The sequence below is a fragment of the Rhodamnia argentea genome, chromosome 5 (genome assembly GCF_020921035.1).
Source record: "Rhodamnia argentea isolate NSW1041297 chromosome 5, ASM2092103v1, whole genome shotgun sequence".
NCBI lineage: Eukaryota > Viridiplantae > Streptophyta > Magnoliopsida > Myrtales > Myrtaceae > Rhodamnia > Rhodamnia argentea.
This window is the reverse complement of record NC_063154.1, coordinates 4,338,253-4,358,239: the sequence shown is the minus strand read 5'-3', so window position 1 is coordinate 4,358,239 and position 19,987 is coordinate 4,338,253. Positions and strand designations below refer to the sequence as shown.

The 19,987-nt window shown below is 40.8% G+C and overlaps 3 protein-coding genes across 3 annotated transcripts; 2 read left to right on the top strand and 1 right to left on the bottom strand.

The window, feature by feature from the left end:
- The first annotated feature begins 6,048 nt into the window (after window positions 1-6,048).
- LOC115751225 (ras-related protein RABC2a-like) lies at window positions 6,049-9,095 on the top strand. The gene is made up of 6 exons (XM_030689005.2): window positions 6,049-6,491; window positions 7,330-7,398; window positions 7,834-7,899; window positions 8,170-8,291; window positions 8,395-8,523; window positions 8,695-9,095. Exons 1-6 carry the CDS (start codon window positions 6,350-6,352, stop codon window positions 8,803-8,805), a joined length of 639 nt encoding a protein of 212 aa, XP_030544865.1. The 5' UTR covers window positions 6,049-6,349; the 3' UTR covers window positions 8,806-9,095.
- A 642-nt stretch (window positions 9,096-9,737) lies between these two features.
- LOC115754985 (monocopper oxidase-like protein SKU5) lies at window positions 9,738-12,807 on the top strand. The gene is made up of 8 exons (XM_048279093.1): window positions 9,738-9,943; window positions 10,287-10,396; window positions 10,512-10,782; window positions 10,916-11,045; window positions 11,168-11,528; window positions 11,727-12,095; window positions 12,215-12,471; window positions 12,606-12,807. Exons 1-8 carry the CDS (start codon window positions 9,797-9,799, stop codon window positions 12,686-12,688), a joined length of 1,728 nt encoding a protein of 575 aa, XP_048135050.1. The 5' UTR covers window positions 9,738-9,796; the 3' UTR covers window positions 12,689-12,807.
- A 2,579-nt stretch (window positions 12,808-15,386) lies between these two features.
- LOC115751216 (zinc finger protein ZAT5-like) lies at window positions 15,387-16,845 on the bottom strand. Its single transcript, XM_030688995.2, has one exon. It carries the CDS (start codon window positions 16,527-16,529, stop codon window positions 15,594-15,596), a length of 936 nt encoding a protein of 311 aa, XP_030544855.2. The 5' UTR covers window positions 16,530-16,845; the 3' UTR covers window positions 15,387-15,593.
- Window positions 16,846-19,987: the final 3,142 nt, after the last annotated feature.

Here is a 19,987-nt window from a genome sequence, read left to right as displayed (position 1 = left end):
AGTTTGAGAATTTTTATGAAATGAAAATTAGTTTAGGATAATGTATCGTGAAAGTACCATTTGAGATTCCTAATGGTAATAATCTTTTTTAAGTAGTTTCTGTCGGTGTGTAGTACCATGGTACTTCCATAATTGCTCTCTTTCCTTTTTTTAACTTTTGGACGTCCTTAGCTTCATTCTACATGTTCGTCTCAATACCATATACAGCACCTGCCAAAAATCCAACATTCTACAAGCACTATTTTTGTTCTTACCAAATTCTGAGTTCCCAAATTCTCATCTCAATCCTTGCATACAACTTTTTCCTAATTCCATATTCGTTCATTAGTTTCCTTAATTTTACTTATTCTCCACTAATTAATTGCTTCAAAAACCAAGTATTTGAGATGCCAAGTGATTACATTGGATGAAGGTCTTCTACCTTGTATGGTGTTTCCCTCGATTTCTCACTAAAATCTCATACCTCTGTAAAAATTTAATTTTTCGTAAATCAACAAGTCCAAATTTATTGAGGCATCAAGATGAGCGTTATACGAAATAGAGAATCCATGTCCAATTAGGTGAATGATGTCAGAAAAAAAAAAGTTTTCTATTTGTGATCGAGGGCTATGGGAATTGGATGGCGATCCAACATTGAATTGTTTACATTTGATGATGTGGAGGATCAAATGTGTTGCACATCCACAGAAAAATTGTCAAAAAAGTGTTAAACCTATTGCACTTTTGCCAATTCATTACTAAACCTTTTAATTTGGCTAGCTGTACTGAAATGGTACAAAAAGAAAAAAATAATTTGAGAAAATATTGAATCGTAAATGTATGCCGACATTTACGTCGGTGTTGGTCAGCCAAAATTGATCAAATGGACTGAATTGACATAAATGTAAAAATTTTAAGACTCAATTGGCAAAAAAAAAAAAAAGGTTTTGGATTGATTTAGCGCAAATACAAAAAGGTTTAAGACAGAATCGGGAAATAAGTTTAGGACTTTTTTGACAATTTTCCCTAAGTTCCACACATATACCAATTTCTTAATCACCGAGCCAACGGGTTGGATTCATTGACGACTAGAATAATTTAATCTTTGCGGTGAGTGATGATAGATTTGGAGAAGAAACTGTAAGGTTCATAATTTTATTGAAGTAAAAGAAATTCAACGGACAAGGCTAGGCTTTGTCAGAGTGTGAGATTACTACAAACTTAGATAGATATGTATTTCAAATTCGCGAGAATGACAATAAATGAAATGGTTGATATCACGAAAAATTCAAGATGGTAATACTTATGATGAATTTACCCCAAATTAATTTTTGTATCAACAAAACCTCCCAAATTGGTACCAATGACAAATTTACCCAAAACTAATTTTTGAGTCACCAAAAACTCTAAATTGGTACAAACTTGTCACATTTACCTTCCATTAGCTTCCGTCAATTTTATCATGAAATTACTAAGTTGGACGACACATGGCAATAACTGAGTGGACTCGACAAGTCCACATGAAAATCCAGGAGATGAACAAATAGATTTTCGAGCAAATATGAGTAGACTTTCTACTGATGGTGGAGCTTGGTTTATAGAGCCTAATGATCGGAAGACTTTTGCCCTTCCTTGTTAAAAGAACAGGTAAATAAATACATTTACCCTTCTACTTGCTAGGTTGACTGAGTTATTATCATGTATCACACAGTTCAATAATTTCACGGTAAAATTTGATGGAAGTTAACGAAGAGTAAATGTATTACGTGTATATCGGTTTGGGCTTTTAGTAACCCAAAAATTGGATAAATCTATCACGAATGTATCCTTATATGAAAAGAGGGATGTAGATATCATAAATGGTAGGGAATCACTTGCTATATGAACTTTCAATATTTTTTTTTTTCTGTTTTTATGAATTTCGCGGCATTGGCGTAAGACAAAGAATTGTTGGGAAATCGATTTATTAAGGAACCATGTATTTCAGATATGGCCCGACAATAAAAGGCAGGGGATGGTTGAAATCAGATAAAACATTTATTATATGGCGGTATCTGTTTTCTCAAAGTGGAAATGACTAGTTATTGATTTGAGACACAAAGCAAATTGGGCTTGATCTAGCAAGTGAATGACGGATTGTAAGTTCACAAGGTAAGTGTCTGCATCGTTGTAAGAATGGTTGTTTCACTTTACTGTGTTAAAATCCATGCCGGGCTAGTAAAAGGCAAGCCTGCCTTAATTTGTCTAAAAATATCTGGGGTACAATATTTTGTTGTTGTAATTTCTGCAACTTTTTCTCAAATTTACATTGCGCACATTTGTCGCCAATTCTAACAATATACACCAAAAATTAATATTATCGTCGATAAACACATGCCTAGCACGTGAATGAGAGAGCGCGTGAATGGCCTGTGAGTATGGGTAATCACGTGCATGGCACGTGAATTTCACTATGCATTTCCTAGCTTATCAACAAACGGGGGGATTAACATATATTGATCAACATAGACATTCATCAACACCACGTATTTAATCGTTGAAATACGACGACGGGTAAGTGGTAGCCACTGATGTAAGGGACGGCGACGACTACCTGTCGGAGGGATGTTGAAATGATATTTTGAAACTCAAAATCGGCAAGACAGTAGTTTAGGGACACACAGTTCTTGGAGGGAACATCCATTGCTTGAAAGTAAGATCGCGAAGCAACCATTACCGTAAGAAAGAAGATGGTGGAGTGGTTCACATACGGCAAGGGCAACTGTTTGAGAACAACGCGGAAACAGTAGATGGAAGCTACACAAGAACTCCGCTGCAAACCATCAGAAGGCAATTAGCATGAACACCCCTATAAACAACGCCAGTCACCCATCAGGAAGGCCCCACACACAAACCAAGCAAATTTGCTCTATATGTACTTTCCCGTATCAAATTGTATATTTCCTAGCTATAGCTTTCAGATTCACGCAACCTATTAAATTTCGCTGTGCATTTCTATCCTTGGTATTGTGTCGTCGATTAGATTCCGGTATAGTATTGACGCACTCTTGAGCTGTTTCGCCGATCAAATTTAGGTATAGTTTGTTAATGTTTGGTTACTTTATCGAGTTTGTATCATCGGATCTTGTCGTCGATCAAATTTCGACACGATTTGTGTTCGTACGTTCTCCTGTTCTAATCGAATTTTTTGTTGTTTGTTTGCTTGTGATACTTTCTATCTGGAGTTAGCTCGGGGACCTTGTCTTTCTTAATTAAAAGCCAAAGAACGACTTTCAGCGAAAGATACTTCGTCGCGAGAGAAATTCCGACCAAACAACACTTATATTAAATGGAGTTTCTAGTCAACCATCTCCATTTTAGATGAATAGTAACAGTTTAATTAATTGCTCTTCATAGCGCATTGAAAATTTTTGCTAGACATTTTAACTAATAAGCACTAAGCTAGGCATAATTACGTATTTTTCTAGCAGCATCTATTAAACTCACCTAAGGTTGTTAAAAATATCTATAGTTAAATTCACCTAACCTTTTTATTGAAGCAATCTAGTCATATATCTTTACAGAAAAATAAGATTGATTTTTACCAATATAGTATTTGAACTTTAACTTAATATGCAATGTGATTCCTAAACTTTTAATTTGATCAATATAATTCCTGAACACTTGGAACATGTTCAATTTAGTTCTTGAATTATAGAAAAATGCTCAATGTAGTCCTTCCATCGATTCAAGTTTAGGGACAAAGTTGAATATGTTCTAAAAGTTCATGGACCATATTGGTTAAATTAAAAGTTTAGATATCATATTGCATATTGAGTTAAAATTTAAGGAGAATATTGGTTAAATTAAAAGTTCAGGGATTATATTGTATATTAAATCAAAGTTAATAGATTATTTGTGCCATTTTTCCTAACAAGATATTGCAATATCATACGCAAGTAAAATAATTAGAAAAGTGGGAATTTCAATAGGTGACATAAACACAGGTGTTGTCGGAAAATGAAAGTGAAAAAATTCGTTCTCCAGGGAAACATTTGGGAGAGGTGTAACGCAAGAGGTGGCGATTGTAGGCAAACGATGTGGGACTTGCGTGTTCATTGCATGTTCAACACTTGTTATCGGCTCCTGGCGCCATATGTATCCGTTATCGGATTTTCATTTTCGTGGTTTTTATCGTCGTCGCACTCTGAAGCGCGTGCGGTCGACTCGCTTTTTAAAATTATCTTAATCGATGATTTTCTTTGACGTGTCTCAATTCTTAAAATATAAAGCATACTCCGTCAATCGACAAAAATGGTTTCATACACCACTATTTTTTGAAACACGAAAAAATGTTACTATACTATAATTATTATTTGTAGATTATGTTTTCTCAAAATATCAAATCAATCATCCCCTCATGATTGGTGTTTTCGGATAAAGTCGCATTCTATGTAATAATACTCACAATAAAGTAACTTATACAAGACTTTTTTTCTTTATTTGTATTAGCTTTCCTTTTCTCTCTCATCATGTTTGGAAAGTTTACGAGTGTGAATAATTTTCTGCAGCTTATCTTGGGTGAATGTAGAGACCAATTCGGCCATTCATCCACTTGATAGTCACCAGTAAGGATGTTCGTAACATGACTTTATAAACTCTATGAAATTATGCCGCTTCTCTCTCTTGATTTAGATGTAGATCTAGATTCAGGAATTTTATCCTCCCGAACTAGATCTAGATATAAATTTGGGAGTTCTCTACAAGTATTTGATCTATGCTCTTTCAACGTATTGATGTTGGTATTACTCCTTGGCGATGGCGATGGAAACGTCGAATCTAGACTCGCACCACAAGCCGTTGCAATTGGTATGAAAGTTCTCGGTGTGTGCTTGTTATTGAATCTAGTGACCGACCGCCGAAATTTTATGATGGCAAAGCTATTCTTGGAGAATGAGAGTATGCTTATAGTTACAAAATATATTTTATTATTTGCTACCTGCTATTTGCTTTTTCCTTGGGAAAAAGTACCAAAAAAGTCTTAAGCCTATTGTATTGGTATCAATTCGGTCCTAAACCTTTCAATTGCACCAATTTAATCCTAAACCTTTTTTGTATTTATATCAATTCAGTCCATTCAATCAATTTAGGCCGGAAACTACTAACATGGACGCTGATCATTCTACATAGCACCACCGGCGCTAACGTGAAATTTTGTGTAAATTTTAAATACTTTTAAAAAAATTATTATTATTTTTCCTTATTATTTTCCCTTTTTTCTCCCCCTGTTTTCTTCCAGTGTTCTCTGTTCTACAACTTTAATTGCCAGCCGCCAGCCATAGATCTCGCAAGGCGTTGCCGAAACTCACTTGGGCGAGAGTGAGGCCGGCGAGGCTCGCCTTGGCTTGGGGGACTAGTGCAAGAAGAACGGTGAACAGGGGTTGAAAAAAGGGGAAGAAAAAAAATTATTAAAAAATTATTAAAAAATTATTAAAAAAATTCACGTTAGCACCGGTGTTGCCATGTAGGATGGTTGGCGTCCATATCAGCGGTTTCCGGCCTAACTTGGCGAGACGGACTAAATTGGTACCAATACAAAAAAAAATTAGAAATAAATTGGTCCAATTTAAAGGTTTAAAATTGAATTGGTACTATAATGTAATAGGTTTAGGACTTTTTTAGTACTATTTTTCATTTTTTCTGAGAGCTTAAAAGCATTCTATGTACTTATTGAATATTATCTTAATTAATGGATTAAAATTTTCTTTCGACGGAAAAAAGAGTAACTTATAAGAAAAAAAATGTCCATCGAGTTTAGAAATAGCAATAATATAAAAATTTCGCCACGTTAATTCGTTGGATCTCTCATCGAGTCATTATCTAGATATTCTATACCGAGCTTAATCGAAAGTCTGAGCCTCATAATCAATTTTGATTAACAAATGGACAAGCCATTAAATGCCAAAAGACCGGCGCGTGGATGCGCGTCCGTGGTGTGACAGCCAAGGGCGGGCGCCTGCAGAGAGGCGCGTGGACCCGACCCAGCAGAAAATAAAAAAACCGTTCAAACAATGAAACGGACGTTTGTCCATTGCTCCAACCTCTGTGTCCCCTGCGATTTTCCGGTCGAGGCTGTGCTTCTGCTCTGCGACTACTTGGAGGAATCGTCATCCGCAAAACATTCGCTACGCTCCAACCTCTTTCACTGTCTCTTACCGCAGAGGAAATTTCCCACTGATTACCACACTTTCTGTGGATCATGGGGGGTTTTCCCTGTTCCTTGAAGTGGTGGTGATCAGCCGATGGGAAACAGAGGACGGTGCAGCAAAACACAGGAAAGGGCTGTTCTTTATCTCGTGTTTTCTTTGCGGTTTGAGGGTGGAAAAGAATAATGAGTTCTTCTGGGAAAGGTTGGAACAACAGCTTTGATTACTCGTTCAAGATATTGGTGATTGGGGATTCGGGTGTTGGCAAGAGCAGCCTTCTTCTCAGCTTCATCTCTAACTCTGTTCATGATCCTTCTCCTACCGTCGGTACAGTACAGTACAGTCTCTCTCCTTTCGGCTATATTTTTGGTTTGTGCTGCTGAATCTTCTACTGGTATCATGGACAACTGTGTGAGGAATGATCTTTTTGTATGTGTGAAGGCCCTAATGAAGTAACTTATCTTCACTTGTTCTGAGGTTATTCTTTCGCTCTTGATGCTTTTGTTGCTTGAAACAATCTTTTGTTTATCCTCAGGGATGTGGTAAATGGTGAGCAGAATCGATCTTCCTTCCTTTCTGTGTGATTTTGTTCCCTATCTATTGCCTGTATGAGTAGCTAGGGCACATTGAATTGAGATGGTCAGGGATTTTCTGTTAAAATTATGGTGAGGACTGGGACCTCTATGAATTTACTTCTTATGTCCCACATTGCAATCAAGTTTGTAGCTTTTGTAGCAAGCAACTACATGGCCCCATCACGTGATTCTCTACTTTCTAGATTCTTGTTCATTAGGATTATTCTGTTGGTGTAGAACTGAGAATATGCTAGCACCAAGAATATGAGCAAGGCAAAGAGGAGGACTGGTCTTATATTGGACACTAGCCAGTTGGGTGTGGACTGGGAAATTCCATTTCATTGTACTTTTCTTCGCCTTAGTGAAGATCCGTTTCAGTGTTGACCAAATCAGCGGTGAAATTGGACACCATTTCATCCAAGAGAGTGTCTATTCCTTTCGACTCATCCTCTAGGTTTTATGTTGTTGAATGTGATTGAGCATATTCCAAATCTTGGCATATCTAGTGTGATTGCATCTCCCTCTTCTTGTTGGCAATAGGAGTAGGAAACAAAATCTCTAAATTCTGGTTTTGGGGGGAAAAAATCCAGGTGTGGACTTTAAGATCAAGCTTTTGACTGTTGGAGGCAAGAGATTGAAGCTTACAATTTGGGATACTGGTACTGCCAACCTCTTATCTCTTTTTCTTACCAGTACTCTGTTGGTTACAGGTTTTAATCAATCTCGACTCTACTTTTAGCGTCAGTTTTTCCTGTGTGAACCTTTCAATATCCTTAGTTACATGAGAATTGAGTTGCACCAGTCAAACTAGAAAGTAAAATTCAGTGTGCTTGTTGGAAAGTCGAGATATTCAAGTTGGATTCGTATTTTGGGAATATGCATTCATATTCAGGGCCATTCACTCTGCCTATGGTTCATCGATGAATTCTCTTATGTTACACAAAGAGGTTTGATTGGCTGATTGTGGTCAATATTAACTCTTGCTATGTGACGGTTGGATTTGGAATTCAACATAAACTAACAGGCCTTTCCTGTTGTTGTCATTATGCGATCTGATAGCAGTTTCAGTTGTTAACAATCATTATCCGGTGCAGCTGGACAAGAGAGGTTTGGGACATTGACAAGCTCGTATTATAGAGGCGCGCATGGACTTATATTGGGTGAGCCACTGTGTCTTGTGGAGCCCTGTGCTTCGTGGTGCCACTCTGTTTAATCTTAGTTTGAAATTTATATCCTCCACTAGATAAATTCCCGGGCTAAATGGGTATACTTGCTGAGTGGAATGTGATGCAAGGCATAAAGACTATATTAGAACATTCAGACGAGAAGATGAGTTTTTAGCATGCTTTACCACGATTTCACATGCTTATGGCCGTATTTATTCTGCTGATTTCAAAGCCTAACATATGCTTTCATGTAATCTGATCTAGTTTATGATGTGACGCGGCGAGAGACTTTCACGAATTTGTCGGATATATGGCCAAAAGAAGTGGATCTTTACTCTACAAATCAGGACTGTATCAGAATCTTAGTTGGGAACAAGGTTGATAAGGTAAGCCGATGCCCCAGGTTACGGTCTTTGGCTCTCACTGACCGTAATACCTCTCTTCGAGAGAAGAGAAGCCACCTTGCTTCTGATGATGTGATGATTTCAGGAGAGTGAAAGGGCTGTAACTAGGGAAGAAGGAAGAGATCTAGCTCAAAGACATAGATGTTCGTTTCTTGAATGTAGCGCGAAAACTAGAGAGAACGTCAATCAATGCTTCAAGGAGCTTATACAGAAGGTGAGCCTCGCCAAGATTGCGCTAGTGAATTTCCCACATTCGTATTGTGATATCTGTACTTCTTCAAGTAAACGAAAATGCTTTACTGGCACCAAATTTGAACGAGTTCGAGTTGATTAACGTGTTCCACTGGCGCGTGTATGCTGATGTTGTTAACATTAATCAATACAGATGATGGAGGTGCCTAGTATACTAGAGAAGGGATCTGTGGCAGTGAAGAAGCAAATCCTAAAACAGAGAGAACTGGATCAACCGCCTCGCCAAAGCAGTTGCTGTTCGTAGATAATAATTGTTCAACATACAAAAACAGATAGGTGATATAGACATACTGTTGACAAATATACAACATGTTTGACAGAAGATTTACTGCTGAAAATTGACTAAAAAGAATGATTCTGGGTACATTGTAAATCTGATGGTAGGTATATTTTCAAAATCTGTTGAGTCGGAGGATTCTATTCCTGCGCTACAGTTTAATATTGTATACCATTGATTTGTTTTTTGTTTTTTTTTTCTGTAAATAGAGAAAGTTCTGTACTTTTAATTTGTCTAATGAAGTATCTCTAGTTTCACAAACTCTTTAATCAAGTCCTCGTAAACCAAATCAGCCCACATCCGATTGACATAGCTGTCAAAACGACTGTTGTAGTGCGACATGAATGAAATTTTTCTTACGCCTTCATCTAATAGTTTAAGCTAGTCATAGGGAAAATTCTGCAAACTGTAATCTTAGGTGAAAGTTCTGCAGGGTGCTACTGCTAGTGTTGTTGCATGGTCAGGTTGCCAAAACCTCAAAGACACAAAATGACGGATCATACCTATTGTGAATTCACAACCTCCATTGTGTTCATCGATGACATGAAGAGATGAACTATTGAACTAGTTGTGTCACATGGTACAGAGAGAGAGAGAGAGAGAGAGAAGAGCTTTGCATGCATCTAAACTATTTCTTGAAGGTTGTGAAAAACAAAGATCACAAACGATGCTCAAGCCGGCTAGAATTCTATGAACCTTCGTGGCTCAGCTCCAATTGTCAATATTAGGTCATTCACAGCCCCTCGCCTTGTCTTTTATTCTTCTGTTTCTTTCCCTGATCTTAGTAAGCTCCACCGTCTCTCCGGTTGGACACTTCAAAAACGAGGGGAAAGAACGTTCGCACAGTGTATATATACCGGAGTGGGAGTCGTGTTCCGGAAACGAGCTATACCCTTTTGTCATCTTTGTATAAGTCGTGGAAAAAAGCCCAGGTGGGAGTGGTGTTGCCGCCGCTGCAATGGCCTTTTCAGGCCACCTCAGGTGGTGGATCTTGGGCGCAGCAATGGTGGCTATGCTGTGCACTGGAGCCGGCGCCATTGACATCTTTATGGAATGGCACGTGGCCTTCGACGCGACAGCCATGCCGCTTACTCTTGATCAACCGGTATGAACATCGCTTGGCCTCTACTGTTTCATTGATCAAAACCTCTTATCCTCCGGCTAAATCGCATCGAAACATACATAACCCCCTGTCAACAATCTGTATCGCCCCAATTTCCGTGCTTTTAAGCGTATGTTTCAGTCTGGACATTTAGCAGATGTTCATAGACATAAGACTGGGTTGAATCTGCATAAAAGTCCACAAAGATCAGAGTAGTAAGTTATATAATTCTGTGTTGCCTTGGAAATGGGATACATTGCAATTTCCACGATTCACGTTTCATTATTAAGTCTTTCAATTCGTGGTTCTAGAATGTAAAGATGATTGTTACACTATGTATGGACAGGTTATTACCATCAACGGAATGTTCCCTGGCCCGTTGATCAATGCGACCACCAACGATTTCGTCCACGTCAACGTCTACAATGACTTGGATGAACCTCTACTCTTCACATGGTACGAGCTCGAGTTATTCATAGAATACCCTGCTCGATCCTTTTCTAGGGACATTAGCTGAATCTCGGCTGTATGTCCGGGACTAAAGATGACAAACCGGTAATGTCGGTTGCAGGAACGGCATACAACAGAGGCTCAACTCGTGGCAGGACGGGGTTTCGGGCACCAACTGCCCTATACTGCCAGGCACAAACTGGACTTATGTGTTCCAGACCAAGGATCAGATCGGCACTTTCTTCTATTTCCCCTCCATCAACTTCCAAAAAGCGGCAGGAGGTTACGGCGCGATCCGCGTCAACAACCGTGTAGTCATCAGTGTGCCCTTCCCCAAACCCGAGGCGGAGTACGACCTTCTCATTGGCGACTGGTATTACGACAGCTACAAGGTAATGCCTTTTTTTTTTCACCCCAATTCTTCCTTCATTGAGCAGTTCTTAAGACTTTTTCTGGCATCACCCTATGAATTCCATGTAACATATGAATACGACATCGAATTTATGGTTCTATTCATTCTGGCAGTTCATCCGATCGACGATGAGAAACCCCCTGGTGGCATATCCAGGAGTCCCCGATACCATACTAATGAATGGGAAGGGGCCTTACGGTCACCCCTTATCGATTTCACACGAGTCCTTCAATGTCACCAAAGGTATGATCCAGAAAGAAGACACCAGTACCATATTTGCATGTTCTACAATGAAAAGCCCAGTTAGTGCTCTATGGTGTGAGTGCTGTATCTAAAGAAGTTCATTCTGTTCATCATGGCTACAGGGAAGATTTACAGGTTCCGAATATCGAATGTCGGCAATGCATTTAGTTTGAACTTTAGAATCCAAAATCACTCCATGATGATAGTGGAGACGGAAGGTTCGTACACTAACCAAATCATAGTGGATTCCCTTGATGTGCATGTCGGACAGTCTTACTCGGTCCTCGTGACGGCCAATCAAGACGAAGCGGATTACTACATGGTGGCGACTCCTAAAATGTTCAGGGTCCATGATTCAAGCAGCCTTGTGGGCGTTGGAGTGCTACACTACTCCAATTCTCTCACCCAAGTTGGTGGGCCTTTGCCGGCCGGACCAGATCCATTCAATTGGGGTTTCACAATGAATCAGGCTAGATCTATAAGGTAAACTGATCCCACAGTGAACGCATCGCCAGTTTTGTTACTAATCGTGATCATTTGACGTGCTTTTCTTCCAAAAGTTTTCATCAATTTGTTTGATGTTTCAGGTAGAACAACCTTAGATTTGCATTGTTAGACGTGAAACGTTTATTTTCTCTCAGTATCTCACGAGTACAAAGTCCTTGATGAATGCGTATATAGGTGGAACTTGACTGCCGGTGCTGCCAGGCCGAACCCACAAGGGACTTTCAATGTGTCGAATGTGACCTTGGCCGAAACCTTTGTTCTGCAGAACTCCGTTGAAGAGATAGAAGGTTCAGCTCGCTATGTTGTCAACAACGTATCATACTATACCCTTAATACCCCTCTGAAGCTCGCGGACTACTTCCTCAACGGATCGGGAATTTATCAGCTAAACGCATTCCCAACTAGATCAGTCAACAGGGACGCCGCATGTGGAGTTTCGGTCGTGTCAGGGATCCACAAAGGGTGGTTGGAGATCGTGTTCAAGAATAATTTGGATGCCATGGATTCATGGCATCTTGACGGTTTCGGTTTCTATGTTGTTGGGTGAGTACTACAGTAGCATATAACATTCGTATCTACATCATCAGAACATTCTAGCTACGTAGGCTGAATCTTACGTGATCAAATGATACTTATGGAAGAAAGCAAATGAAATGTTCTAGGTTTGGTCTCGGAAACTGGGATGAAGGCGCTCGTGCTGGCTACAACCTGCACAATCCCGTGGTCCGGTCGACCACACAAGTGTACCCAGGAGGGTGGACCGCGGTGTACGTCTTCCTCGACAACCCCGGAATGTGGAATCTCCGATCGCAGCATCTCATGAACTGGTACTTGGGTGAAGAACTCCATATCCGGGTCCATGACCCTGACCCGAACCCTGCCAAGGAGCAGCCGCCACCGGATAATCTCCTCCTCTGCGGTCAGTAGTACAAATTACTTGAATTTTTTTATTTTTTCCTTTCGATTTCAGCACAAGTTAGCTCTGGTTGACTAATTTTGGTGGCTCAATGATCGGTTTCGAATGAGATTTGTGAATCTTCCATTCCATTGCAGGAATATTTGGTGAATCTGGTGCTCCTACTGGTTCACCACCACCTGCACCTGCACCTGCACCTGCACCATGGTCATGGTGGTGATGATCATCACAAAAGAATTTTAGCAGAACGGACAGCGCAACAGATCATTGTTTTTCGTAGTTCGATGTCGCAGCACATTTGGTTCCTGTATGATCTTGTAATAAGAGAAAAGACAGACGACGGATTTGTTAAGGGGCTGGTTCTCCCGCCATCTGGTGCTCCTACTGGTTCACCACCACCTGCACCTGCACCTGCACCTGCACCATGGTCATGGTGGTGATGATCATCACAAAAGAATTTTAGCGAACGGACAGCGCAACAGATCATTGTTTTTCGTAGTTCGATGTCGCAGCACATTTGGTTCCTGTATGATCTTGTAATAAGAGAAAAGACAGACGACGGATTTGTTAAGGGGCTGGTTCTCCCGCCATTGTTACACCTTTCATTCTTAGTGATGGTCCAGGTGACCATCTTGCTTATACAGCAGACGAACTCGTAGTTGATGATTAAAAATCAGATAGGTGACTAAACTTGTGTTCTTGTGATTTTGCCAACTTTTATACGAAATCATAAACCTTAATTTGAGCAAGTTATCAAAAAAAGAAATTGAATGAACTTACCAATTAGTTTGTTTCGTGCTCTTGTTTGAATCACCTCAACGATTGGTTGAATCCATTCCGGATTACTAACTTTTCTGGTAACATACCAATTTATATTGAAGTCGCCAACTCATATATCAAAGGCAAATGCAAACCTGACAGTTCCATGTTGACTGACGGTGGGACGGTCTGTTCACAGCCACAAAAAGTGTTATGCTCGACAAAAATAAATTTGTGGCTGAAACAAAACTTTGCATCAGTGAAACAAACTTGTGGCTATGAGCAGACCGTCCCACCGTTGGACAACATGACATGATCAGATTAACGGCTCCCTATATTAAATCCACAAAATCATTTGAGAGAAGTACTCATGTTCAAGAAATTCACCAGTCTTAACCACGTCCACGTATTCATTTTACAAACACACCTTGGTTTTTCCACTCCACCGTTGTCAAAGACACCGAGTCCCAATATTTGAAAAAAAAAAAAAAACTTCATCAACTCGACATGCTTATTTCTTAGTTTTTTTTTTTAATAAGGAGGAAGTCCGCCTTAAATAATTAAGTAAAGTTCACCATTCTGATTGACTTGGTGAGACGAGAGCCGAACTCCAAGCGAGCGCTCCCAACACAAAACCGTCTCCATTCATAAGGAGTGTGGAATCAAATCCGTGTCACGCAGTTAAAAGTACCAGTACAATCTTCCTAAGATGTATGAATAATAAGACCTATTCTATCTTCTATTGTCTTTATCCTTAGAAAAGATATAATAATCTAAAAAAATAGAATGTCAAGATATGCCTATGTGAAACAATCGGAGGATCACCTATTCCACTCTCGACTAGGGTTTATTTTATTGGAAAGAAAGAATTTCTTTCTTTCATTTCAATTTCAGAAAGCCAATTGTCCATCGAATTGCCGTTGGATACCGAGAACTTCGAGACCATCCTAAGTCTGTACAGACGTATAATTCACACACACAAGTTCGTTCCCGAGTCGCTAAACCGATCCCCGTTACCTCGGAACAGTGGCATATCATTATCCAATGGGGACCTCACAAAGAAAGAAGAGAACCCTCCCTCTTGGCTAAATGAGAGGAGGACATCCCCCTGATTACCATAACTGCTCAACTTAATCCGTACCCATTAACAAGCCTTAAAAAAAAAAAAGAGAAAAGGAAATCTCTCTCCCTCTAAATCTTTATGTAAGTTGAGTGAGACACGCACCCGCCACCCCTTAATAACACACAGCTCATGCCACTTAAACAATGCCTGGAAAAAAAAAAGATTAGGTACCTTGTTTTTGTCCTCATTAATCCCTACTTGTTCCTAATAGATATTCTCGCCTAACCACACAGAAAAACTGTCAGCCACCGATATCTTTTAACTGCTTCAAGGACGTAGGTCACGGCCAATGTGAGGTCAGCAGACTTAAAAGGGATTGGAACCAAGTGAGAGTTAAGCTTAATTCTAAGATAGATAGATATATCATCCGGGTTTTTTTTCCAACGGGAGGAGATGAGATGGAACTTATGAGCTTAGTGAGGTCGGACCGCCCACTCGGGCTCGGACTTTGGCTCGCTTCTTACCCTGATCTCGTGAGGTTGGCACGTATTTAATGGATTCGAGGTTTGGTTTCTTGTTAGTAAAAAAAAGTATTGCATGGTGCATTCCTTGCAGGCTAGGCTAGAAGAGGAAAACAAGTTGGGGGCATCATTTCAAATTTAATCTCATGCGCTTGCTTGTTATAGGAGGAAAAGGACAAGAGGTGGATTCAGGGAAGTGCATTGTTCAGTGTCCTTCCTGAAAGACACACACATATTCTATTCTTGGAGAGAGAGAGAGAGAGGCTTTTCTTGCTTTCTAAACAATGAAACCTAAGCCACCACTTCTGGTTGGTGCTTGTGACAACCCCAAGCAAGCCCCTCTCTCTCTCTCTCTCTCTCTCTCTCTCTGATCTGGACATTGGCATTCTTGTTACCTACTGGAAAAAAAACAAAAGTCGATCACAAAGAAGTGTAAGAAGGGGGGAAAAACAAAAGGAAGAAGAGAAAAGCTGGTTCTGTGCCATCATGCTCTTTCCATGAATGACCAGCAAATTTTGCTTTTGGACAAAAGAAACTGACCTCCATGCAAAACAGCCCAGATCAAGATACACATGTAACCAAAGAATCAACTGAATGCCCCTGTAAATTTCTGAATATCTAACATGTAACATCCCCACAATTGATGGCAGGAAAATCTGGGTATAAATCAAACTTTAGATGCACTAAAGCCCATGGAAAAATTAACACGGACCCGCGCGCATGGTTTTTTAATTCGTGAGCTGTGATTGACTTGACCCATCACCTTGAATTGATTTTCTTGCTCAGTAATGGCAATCCACGATTGCCGAGGCAGCCGAGACGAAGATGGGAGGATGAGATTGGTTCTGATGATGATGCTGTTGTTTGGAGCTCAAGGGAAACAAGTGATCGCACTTCTCTTCTTCCGGGGCCGGGAGGTTGAGATCCAAATCGAGGGACAAGAGCCCGTTGGCACTCAGCCGCATGGATTCGTCGTCGGATTCTGGCTTCGCCCCAACAGCGACCGGCAGGCGGTGTCGCCTCATGTGGCCTCCCAAGGCCTGGCCCGATGTGAACTCCGCACCGCAGATGGAGCACTCATGGATCTTGGCCTGCTTCTTGCAATTACCATTGCTCCCATGAATGTTGATGCTCCCAAGAGGGAAAGTCGAAACTTTCTTGAATTCTCCTCCTCCTCCTTCGTCTGGCGAGGATGGCAAGAACACGAATTGCTTATACAGCGGCGGCTTCTCTTCGGCCGTGGCTGTTGCCAACTTCAGCTTCTTGTGGCTCGCCCGATGACCACCTAGGGCTTGGAAGGAAGGGAAGGTCTTGTTGCAAGTCTTGCACTCATAGACACAATAGCCCTCCAAGTACCTCTTGCTGTTGAATTTATTGCTATGGTCGTGGTCTTCCTGAACAACAACCCTTCTAGGGGGCTCTTTGGATTGGCCCTGAGCTAGGAGGATCAGGCAATTGGCCATGTCCTCCTCTTCCTCGGTGCAGCCGCTGTGGAATTTGGCAGAAGTGGAGGGAGAGAGGTCGGCGGCCTTGTCGCCCTCGCCGTCTTCGACGCAATCCCCATCTCCTCCTTCAGAGCTGATCGGCGAGTCGGCGGCATTCACAAAAAGGATCGGCGACTGCGGCCTCTGCCGCTTCGTGCGCTTGCCCTTGATGATGATCTGGGTGTGCTCTTTGGGACCTCCAAGGGCAAGGGCTGCTTCTTCCGAGGGTTCCATGGTATGCCTCCTCCACTAGAGAGAGAGAGAGAGACAGAGACAGAGAGGCTCTTAAGGAGAGGGAAGGGAAGTCTTAAGTTATATTTGGAGTCATGTTGGGATGTGCTGACACCACCAATGGAACAGTAAACTGTGTGAATTAGTCCGCCTCAAATCTTTTCTTTGAGTTTCCAACACCCTTTCAAGTCCTGTTTTATACACATAGCAATTTCTATACTTGGACATGGACACTCCCCCCAACACCCCCACACCCCACAAAATAAGCTAGAGAGAGAGAGAGAGACCCATGAAAACCACCATCAATCTGAACAGAAAAGATGCAAAATTAGGAGATGAGTGGTCTGCTATCATTGAAATTACTGGTGGGATATGAATTTTTTTTGTGTATGTTGAGGGTTGGTTAATGCAGATTCATGTGTTGTCCCCGCTTGACACTCTCTTTCTCACACTTTGCCAACTCACTCCTTCACACAAGGGTTGCAAAAAAACCAACCATCAATATGAGCTTGCAACTCCACCCACGTCACCTAAAACTCAATTTTTAGCGTGTTCAGATTACCTAATTCTCCTGTGGACTACATGAACATAGAGCTCTTTCAAGCCGGGACGTGCTCAAGATACCGTCGGATCGATAGCCCGCCCCATGCCCGTCACGACGTCCCCCCATTCCGCTTACGAGATGGGCAACACAAAAAGGAAAAAACCATGCGAAATCAAACTCGAGATCTTCGGCTCTAATGTCGGGGGGGTTGGAAAATGATCTGCATCATAAACATTCTTCACTACCTTTTTCACGTCTCAACACCAACCACACTAAGAATTCCTTCTCATCTACCGCTCCCACGTTACTAATTTCAGGCAATCATTGATGTTGACTTGATATAAAGCGGCTCTGTGTGGACATATTCTTTTTTGAGGGAAACTATGTAAAGTGGATGGTTGGTGCTGTTCCAGCGAAGGAGGGCGACCATCTTGCACAAATCCATTGATTTATCGTGACATCTTGGATTAACTCGCTCAGGCGCCTTTTGGCGTAACAACAAATTTTGTTTTGAAACTTCAAAATTAAGCGTGCTCAGATCAGAGCTCTACTAGGATGGGTGAACTCCAGGAAAAGTGTCTACCTATACACCGAAGAACAAAACCGTGAGGCTCGGTACCGGACGGGCCAAAGCGGACAATCTCTCAAGTGAGTTAATCTTGGGATGTCACATTTATTATCCGCAAATAACTGTTGCCATTAATCACACTACAAAAAAGAAAAAAGAAAAAAATCCGACCGCTCGATCTAACAATCCAACTGCGCAAGCACAATTGCATGATCTTTCTGTGTCTTTCATTTTTTTCTAATGACGGGAGGATGGTAATTGAATGTGTACATATAGAAATATCATAGCTAAATTTGAAGATTGATTATGTGGTGGACATTGTGTAAGTTTCAGTTTCGGCCTCACTAGGGGTTTGGCGTGATGCGTGCATGACGAGTTAAGGGAGGGGGACTTCCTTCCTTGGCGTGAACAACCTCTTCTTTTCGTTTAATTATTGATTGGGTCGTGGAATGTGTGAAGCACGTAAGTGGCCAGAGCCACTCCAACAAGTGGGTTCTCTGCTGAAGCAAAGAATACCAATTCATCATGGAATTTTCTATTATTCCTCCACTAATCTGACTATAAATCTGTAACTATACAGGAACAAGAAAAAAAAAATCAGATATTTTTCCTGGGTTTTTCTTATTAACGTGGGGCTATATAGCTACCTGCAAATAAGCTTGTTGGGTCGTTTTCTACTTCCATATTATATGACATTGACGTTAAGAAAAAGTCTTACTGCGGTGCATTTTTGTGCTAATCGCCGGTGGCTGGCAAGGTCACCTCGCAGGCCCTTGTGTCTGGCTAGTCACCGGATTAGCCATTGGCTGGAGGAAGAAGGAGGGGAGAAAAAAAAAAAGAGAAAAAAAATAAGTAAATAATTTGAAAAAATATTAAAGTATTATAAAAAATTATTCACGACAAAGCCGATCGAAAGGACTGAATTGTCGCAAATGCAAATGATTTATGGCTGAATCAATAAGAAAAAAATAATGTTTGGGATTGAATTGGCATAATTACAATAAGTTTATGACTTTTTTGGTAATTTTCTCTTATTACAAGACATACACGAAATTATAAGTGAGAACCCATATGTTTCTATCAGAACTTGAAGAACCTCGTGTGATGAAATGTGAGAGTTTGATGGCAAAAAAAATGTGAAGCTGAGGAGAGATCTAGGGTTGGGAAGAAACCGTTGACATGAGTACCCAAGACAAACAAGCAAGAACATATCCACCCAATACGCATCAGAACCGACCTCTTCCATTATTTTATGTCTTTCTTGTTCCATTTTCTGCTTCACAAGTCATCCATGGAGAGAGAGAGAGAGAGAGAGAGAGAGAGAGAGAGAGGAGAGAGAGAATAAGTGGCTTCTGAGCCACTCAATACAGGCATGTTGGTTGCAACTAAGCAACCGAAAGGCCTCAAGTTCAATAACACTCCCCCCATATATGACAGGAATGTGGAAGGGAATGGATGGAAAATGTATTTTATGACCTAATAATTCTTTGGTCAACTGCAACACCTTGCCTCAGTCCACAAGTATGACTGCACAGCAGCAAACAAAAAGGAAAGTGAACCAGAAATTACAATCACCCTAGATTCTCGCGGCCTAAATCGGTGAACTTGACCGATCAAAGTGCACGAAGAATGTGTGAACACCCACGTCCTTTGACGTCGCCTGCCTTGTTGCAATTGGTCGATCTCATTAGATTCTTCTAAGTATACGGAAATTGATTGCGGGTTGGACGTTCAGCATGACTCGGTCGGGGATGTATGCTTACGATCTCAGTTTGACAACCAAGCCGATTAAACTTGATTATGGGGCTAGACAAAGCGAGAGCATTTTAAGTTGAGGTGAACTCCACGGGGTCAATATAGATAGGTGAGCTGCATATTTATGGCCCTATAGAAGAGATACTAAACGATGTCTTAACTAGCTTAAACACTTTTCAATTCAAGGGTCGCAATCTTTCAAATCATCAGTTAGCTTGATCAAGCACCATCCTCCCCACATGATATTTTGAAGGAAAAGGAAGGAAAAAACCAAGGCAGGCTTCGATATGGATTCAGAACCTACAACCCCAACAAGCGAGGATCCAAATATAATCTCATCTCTTGTTACTGTATCATCTTCAATTTGAATATCGTGATTAGTATGTGGATTAAACGCGTTAATAAGAGGAAAATCAAACAGCAAACCCCCGGTCGCCATGCCAAAATGGGGCAAAAGACCAATCCCTCAAACTAGAAAGGCGTTTCTTATTTTTTAATCATGTTGGACATTCCCAAAGTAAGCAAGATTAAGTAGGGAGGTGGCAGGGAAACTTCAATTAGATTCCTTGCAATGAAATAAGTACACCAAATACC

Excerpts from the sequence above, each read along its gene's own strand:
- LOC115751225 (XM_030689005.2), top strand. The coding sequence starts at position 6,350 with ATGAGTTCTTCTGGGAAAGGTTGGAACAACAGCTTTGATTACTCGTTC. Across the intron at positions 7,399-7,833 it reads GCTTACAATTTGGGATACTG|CTGGACAAGAGAGGTTTGGG; the intron begins GTACTGCCAACC and ends TATCCGGTGCAG. Across the intron at positions 8,292-8,394 it reads TTGGGAACAAGGTTGATAAG|GAGAGTGAAAGGGCTGTAAC; the intron begins GTAAGCCGATGC and ends TGATGATTTCAG.
- LOC115754985 (XM_048279093.1), top strand. The coding sequence starts at position 9,797 with ATGGCCTTTTCAGGCCACCTCAGGTGGTGGATCTTGGGCGCAGCAATG. Across the intron at positions 9,944-10,286 it reads CGCTTACTCTTGATCAACCG|GTTATTACCATCAACGGAAT; the intron begins GTATGAACATCG and ends ATGTATGGACAG. Across the intron at positions 10,783-10,915 it reads GGTATTACGACAGCTACAAG|TTCATCCGATCGACGATGAG; the intron begins GTAATGCCTTTT and ends TCATTCTGGCAG.
- LOC115751216 (XM_030688995.2), bottom strand. The coding sequence starts at position 16,529 with ATGGAACCCTCGGAAGAAGCAGCCCTTGCCCTTGGAGGTCCCAAAGAG.